This window comes from Lepus europaeus, chromosome 1 (genome assembly GCF_033115175.1).
Source record: "Lepus europaeus isolate LE1 chromosome 1, mLepTim1.pri, whole genome shotgun sequence".
Taxonomy (NCBI): Eukaryota; Metazoa; Chordata; class Mammalia; order Lagomorpha; family Leporidae; genus Lepus; species Lepus europaeus.
In genome coordinates this window covers 72,425,331-72,432,601 of record NC_084827.1, presented here as the reverse complement: position 1 = coordinate 72,432,601, position 7,271 = coordinate 72,425,331, and the positions used below count along the sequence as shown (strand labels likewise).

Sequence of the window (7,271 nt, the reverse complement as noted above, 5' to 3'; positions counted from 1 at the left end):
ATTCTTTACATGCCTCTACCATGTCAAGATGAACAGATCAAAAGTATAACAAAATCAACATTATTTTTAGCCTAAGAACTAAGGATGTCTCCAAATGAGAAGACAGCTGTCTGTTTTGTAAATTACCATAAGCCATCTTTTAAATTAATATGATACAGAAGTTCTCAGTACTAAGCAGAGAGAGCAGAAAGATGGTTAAGTTTCATCTTAGATTCCCAGTAACACTAAACCAATTTTAAGAACATGAATAGGACAGACTAAAACTAAAATATGCAAAGGGAATTTTAAAAAATCAGAATCATTGAGAAACTTTTAAGAGAACTGTTCCCACAAAACTTGAAAAGGGAATAGAGTCTGATTAATGAAATAACTGTGAGTCCAGGGACATATGTTCTCTCATGTCTATAGTGAACAGACTTCCAGTGCAGTCAAATAATAAATACATGGGAAATCTAAGATTAAGGTTGCAATTGTGAATATTTTATATTTAATCCTAGTAGAGTAAAAAGTCATAGGTAAGGAGAATTCCTTCTTGATTTTCTTCTTTGGCATACTAACCACTAAAACTTTATTCAGGAAAACTAAGTTATTTCAAGAAAAGAGGCATTCAGTTCTGGAGTAATTCGGCAGATTTATATGTGCAAAAATTAGAAATCACTTGATACATCTATAATACACAAATACATATATAAACATTTTATTTTAATAATACTCTTTTATCACTTCAATTTAAATCATTCCATTATGAAAATGTCTTAATTGAAGAGAGAATATTTCTTCAAAACTCTAAATTAAACAGAGCTTTATCAATTAAATTTACAACAATACAACCTTTAGAAATATGTAATTCTTCATTTTACAATAATACTTCCCATTAAAAATTTGTCATGGTTTGTCACAGATTTAAAATACAAGGCACCCAATACTATTAAAAGATAATACAGTATATGTAGTGTAAGTGAACCAGATCTGTTCTCAAATATTTATTCTCTTTAAATTTCCATCAAATTTGCATGAACATACTTGTTGCATAAATTAGACAATTTTTTCCTGTGTAATTTGCAATATTTTACAATACCAAAAAAATAATCCGTACCTATTACAGCCAGCTTATTTTAGCATTTTTCCTGTCAGAAACACTGATCTACATAAATGATTACTTGAAAATATTTTCATAACACAGTCCAGCATCTAATAAACATGAAAATAACATTAGGATTTTATTCCTTGATTAGTTTAATTGATTTCACCAGCTGAATTTCTTGGGACACGTAAGGCAGGTTGGTCCTGTAGATGGACTATGGACTAGAACTTCCTATCATTGTTTTGATATGTACACAGCTACATAGCAAAGTACTTCATTATGAAAATGAAGAAAACAGATATGAGGAAAATATATTTTAGAGTTTCAAAGAACTGAAACTGTTATTTTTCAGACTAGGCACTGAAACATTTTTCTACAAAAACTTGCCAGAGATTGTCTCTTCGCCGTATAACGTTCCATGATCAAGCTAAAAACAAAAAACACAGACAAATGATTAGATTCTGATTTCCATAGTTTTGATTTTTGAGTTCTACAGCAATGTCACAGGCTGACATTCAACACTATAAGTGCTTACAGACTGTGTCTTAGCAGTGTGTATTACTGGTATGTTTCACTATTACACCTACAAGAGGCAAAGACTGCTGCCCAACCTGCTCTACTCTACACTCCTCTACTACAATCCATCGTCTTGAGTCTTTACTATCTCCCCTTTGTCCAGTTCTCACTTCCAGAAATATTGAAACTTTGCTTAGGTTGGGGTGGGTCTGAGCATGACCCTGCGAATAATGCACAGCATGCTATGAAAAGATGCTGCATAAATTATAGTATTAAAAAACTTTAAAAATAATTTTATTTATAGTTGTGTACTTAAAGATTTTAGTATTTATTCATTCATTTATTTATTTGAAAGGCAGAGTGACAGTGCAACTGCTGGTTCACTCCCCAGATGCCTACAACAGCCAGGGTTGGACCAGCCCAAAGCCTGGAATTCCATTCTGGTCTCTCAGGTGGGTAATGGAAATCCAAGTATTTGGGAAATCACCTGCTGCTTCCCAGGTGCATTAACAGGAAGCTGGATTGGAAGTGGGGGTGGGACTCAATCCCAGATATTCTGATGTGGGATGTGGGCATCCCAAAATGGTGGCTTAAACCACTGTACCACAACACTTTCCAATTTTTTTTTTTTAATTTAAGAATGGCAAATAAACACAGACTTAGTTTCACTCTTTTCTGAAAAGCTCACTAAAAAGGCAATGAAGGGATTCTTTTTTTCCTAAAAGAAATAAACCAGAGTTCAGTAGTTAGAAACCATTTGAGATGGCCACATTCTATATGGAAATGTGTAGGTTAGAGTTCTGGGTCTACTTCTAATTTCAGCTTCCTACTAATGCACATCCTGGGAGTTATGGCTCAAGTTAGTTATGGTTCAAGCAGCAGAGCCCCTGATATCCACATGGGAGACCTGGATTGAATTCCTAGCTCCTGGCTTTGACCTGGCCCAGCCCTCAGCTATTGCAGGCATCTAAGAAATGAAGCAGCAGATGGAAGACCTCTCTATTTTCATCTCTCTCTGCCTTTCAAACAAAAATTCATAAATAATTTAAAATAAAAGGAATAAACTACACAGACTAAGAGAAGATCAGAGAGATAAGAAGATAGCTGTCAACTTTAGCACATAAGGGAGAAATATCACTTGGAAGAATGAGAAAACATCTAAAAAATATAATATTGATACCAAGTGTATAGAAAAACCTTGGCGGTACACAGGTGCCCTCCCCTTACATTTCGCAGATGGTCAAGTGTCTTCTCTCAGAAACTCTAAAAATTCTGGTAACAAAGGTTCTCTGGACTGGCGAAATACCAGGTAGAATCCTACATAGTTTCATCATAAGTAACATTCATTTTGTCATGGCAATGTAAACCTTAAATATAGGTCTAGCAGAAATTATGCATTAATTATGATGGCATACAGAGGAGGTAGGCATAATGTAGGTTAGAAAGGCAGGCATGTGGCATGGGAGCAGAGAAGGTGTAAACTATTTTGGTGGAAAAGTCCACTGAAGATGCCCAAAAATGAAAACTAAAGAAATAGAAGCAAAAGCATGGTATTTACAGGGACAAGGAAGTAAATGCCAAAAGAATCAGCAAAAGCATTTAAATGATTTCTTCAGAATGGGAAAAGAATGAAAGCCTGAAGGGCAACACTAGGTAGGGCACAGCAAGACTAGTTGCTTTGAACAAGAAATCGCATGGTGCATTATAATGATATACATGTAAGACCATCAGCACGGTAAAAACTAGATTAAAAAACAAAACCTAGAAATCAGTCTTAGGCTAGAGAGAAATTTACCATGAAGATAGTGAAATATAAGCTTCAAGACCAAGAGGAACACTAGAATGTAACAGGAGTTATTCAATGGTCTAGATGGCAAGGGAAACCTGACTACAATCAGGAAACACTTCAATATAAATTGCCTAAAGATCTTTCACAAGGGACCTGTATCTCCATAATTCTGGTAACTTAATCTCTCATTCTAAATAAATAATAACTTTTGTATCTGCCAAAGATATGTTTACTTCAAGTATTCATTAGCAAATTATTAAATATCACCTACTCTATCATCCCAGAAATATAAAAGATAGTATTTCTCATAATTTAAAAAAACAGGAAAATATTCTTGAAACATTTTAAATAAAAAAGCACAGAGAATCAGGGAACAGATTGTGCTAGTTAGGCAAAACATACACATGCACAGAGAAAAGACTACATGTACCAAAATAACACATTTTTCTTAATTTTATAATCAGAGATAAAATATTTTTCTGAAGTATAACATTAAATAAAATTATGACCCTTAACATGAATAAAAATACTAGTTTGGGGGCCAGTACTGTGGCATAGCGGGTAAAGCTGCTGCCTGCAGTGCCAACAGCCCATATGGGTGCCAGTTCGAATCCCAGCTGCTCCACTTCCCATCCAGCTCTCTGTTATGTCCTGGAAAGCAGGAGAAGAGAGCCCAAATCCTTGGACCCCTGCACCCACATGGGAGACCAGGAAGAAGCTCTTGGCTCCTGGCTTCTGATAGGCGCAGCTCTAGCAGTTGTGGCCATTTGGAAAGTGAATCAGTGAGTGGAATACCTCTCTCTCTCTCTCTCTCTCTCTCTTTGTGCCTCTCCTCTCTCTTGTGTAACTCTGCCTTTCAAATAAATAAATAAATCTTTAAAAAAAAAAACTAGTTAAAATTTACTGGTCACTTAATTTGAGTTAGGCACTATTATGTATACTCTAAATTTCCAAGAATTTATATGTTTCCAGTAACATTATGAGTGGGTTTCAATTTTGACCCCAATTCACAAATAAGCAAATTGAAACACAAAGAGGTAAAGCACTGGGGTTGAGTGGTTGGCGTCCAGTTCAAGTCCTAGCTGCATTTCAATCCAGCTGCCTGCTAATGCACCTGGGAAAGCAGCAGCAGAAGGCTCAAATACTTAGGTCCCTGCTACCCACATGGGAGACCCAGATGGAATTCCAGGCTCTTGATTTCTGCTTAGCCCAGCTTTGGCCACTGTAGCCATTTAGGGAATGAAACAGTGGCTGGAAGATCTCTTTCTGTGCTACTCCATCTCTCTCTCTGACATTCAGCCTTTCAAATAAATAAATAAAATCTTAAAAAAAAAAAAAAAAAAGAACCAGGATCGTTATTGTGGGGACAGTGAGTTAAGCTGCTGCTGGGAATGCTGGCATCCCCTACTTAAGTGCTGGTTCAAACCACTGCTGCTCCACTTCCAATTCAGCATCCCTGCTAATGTGCCTCAAAAAGCAACAGAAGATATCCCAAGTACTTGGGCCCCTGTACCTATGTAGGAGCAGGTGTTGCAGTACAGCAGGTTAAGCTGCTACTTGCAACGCTGGCATCCCATATGAGCACTAGTTCAAGCCCCAGCTGCTCCACCTCTAATCCACATCCCTGCTAATATACCTAGGAAAGCAGTAGAAGATGGCCCAGGTACTTGAGCCCCTGCCACCCATGTGGGAGACGTAGATTCCTGGTTTCAGGCTGGTCCAGCCCTGGCTGTTGGAGCCATCTGGGGGAGGTGAACCATCAAATCAAAATCTTTCTCTATCACTCTGCCTTTACATAAATAATAAATACATGAGAGAAAGAAAAAGAGAAAGAGGGGGAAGGTTATACAGTTAGGACATGGAGAAGGTGGAATTGGAACCCAGGCAGTTTGATTCCAGACTACTCTCTTAGTCTTTAGGTGAAATTGCCTCTTAAATAACCAATAATGGAACATCTATTCTGTATTACAAGAATAAGAATCTTATGCAACACTAATGCCAGCTTACATACAAACCTGGGCTCTAGGCAACAGCTAACTAGCTCCATCCTCCTGTGAAACACCATACATAGGAATGAGGCTCTCACACTGTTCACTGTCTTCTGGAACTCTTAAGAAAAAAGCAATAGTTAAGGGCAGTTTTAGAGTTTTAAGGGAATCTTAAAAATGATCTTTTCTACTGGCAGAAGCTGTGAGGTCTGGATGCAAGTTACTGGCAGATCTAAGATGAAGCCAAGATTTCTTAACCTGTCCCAAGTTCTTTTTTATAGAACAATATAGAAAGCTTCCTCTCTTAAAAAGAAAGGAGAAGAGAGAATTTGAGGCAATTCTATCATTCTATTATGAATTATATTCAAATCAATAAAGGTATTCTCTATTTAAATAACATTATAGTAAAACAGTAAATACTCTAGTTCTACCTGTAAATCAAAACACTTTTTCTGAAGTGTAGCAATGAAAAAACTCTTACCACCCAAAGGATTTGAGCAGATTACTTTATTTTTATCTAGCATAACACAGAGATCACGTGTAATCTTTCAGTAATTCCTCCCAGGCTAGTACGATCTGATTTTCAGTTTACTTAGCAAACATTATTTTTTAAAAACCTACAGTGGAAATAAACCTACCTCTGAATTCGATGTTTTCTGCATATAAAAGCAAAAATTCTTCTGATTCCTACCATCACGGGATCCCAATTATTATAATGGCATAGGAGAGTTACAATAAAAAATGAAAAAAATACTGGGATAGCGCCTGCAAAAAACAACCAAGAAAACTGCACCTAAAAATAAAAGATAGGGAAAATAAATCAGACCTGCAATTATCACTGAGGAAAATTTCCCCTTTAATATAACTTTTCTATTTACAGAAACTAACAGAAATGTTAAAACATCAAGAGGATAATACTCAGCATTGAAAACATATTATTAATTATGTTATCAATAAATATAAGAACCCAGGAGTTCAATTGCCTAAATAATCAACAATATTTTCTGCTTGGAAAATAGGTTAAAGGAAAGCCCAGATAGCCTTCATTAACTCCACGGAGTACACTGAGAACAGGATCATCTACTATGAAGCTACTGTCTTGCACACACATCACCATCTCTTCTTGCTTGTCACTGCCTATTCCCTCCCCCTCAGTTCTTGAACTCATCTTCAAAAACCTTATATTTAAAAAAAAAATGTGTCATAGTTATGTTATTATTGTGTTACATTATGGTTCTTTGTTAAAGATAGCACTAAAAGCAAACATAACCTCAAGTGCAACTTTTGTGAACCTCTTAGTTTTTTTTTTTTTTTTTTTTTTTAAGATTTAATTTATTTATTTAAGAGGTAGAGTTACAGACAATGAGAGGGAGAGACAAAGAGAGAAGTCTTCCTTCCATTGATTCACTCCACAGATGACCGTGATGGCTGGAGCTGCACCCATCCGAAGCCAGGAGCAAGGTGCTTCCTCCCAGTCTCCCATGTGGGCACGGGGGCCCAGATACTTGGGCCATTTTTTCCTGCTTTCCCAGGCCACAGCAGAGAGCTGGATTGGAAGAGGGGCAGCCAGGACTAGAACCAGCACCCATATAGGATGACGGTGCCACAGGCGAAGGATTAACCTACTGTGCCACGGTGCCAGCCCCTGTGAACCTCTTATTAACAATTCTATCAAAGACACTTGAAACTATGAAACAAGTTAAAAATGAAATAATGACCAAGCAAAATAATGAAAATACATAGGAATATTTACTAAGGAATGACAAGCCTCAGAACAGAAGAGCCCTCTGATGTCACCAAGTCTGATCTTCTAATTCATTTATCAGGGTTGTCAAGAAAATTCAAAATAATGAGATGATACAGTTATCAAAAAAAAATTCTTTCCTTTTGACTA

The 7,271-nt window shown here is 36.7% G+C and overlaps 1 protein-coding gene across 1 annotated transcript in view; it reads right to left on the bottom strand.

The window, feature by feature from the left end:
* Positions 1–654: 654 nt before the first annotated feature.
* SLC35F5 (solute carrier family 35 member F5) overlaps positions 655–7,271 on the bottom strand; it is a 46,927-nt gene continuing 40,310 nt past the window's right edge. The window contains 3 exon segments of the mRNA XM_062185661.1: positions 655–1,496; positions 1,499–1,511; positions 6,016–6,170. Coding sequence (XP_062041645.1) covers positions 1,458–1,496; positions 1,499–1,511; positions 6,016–6,170 — 207 coding nt within the window. The 3' untranslated portion in view covers positions 655–1,457.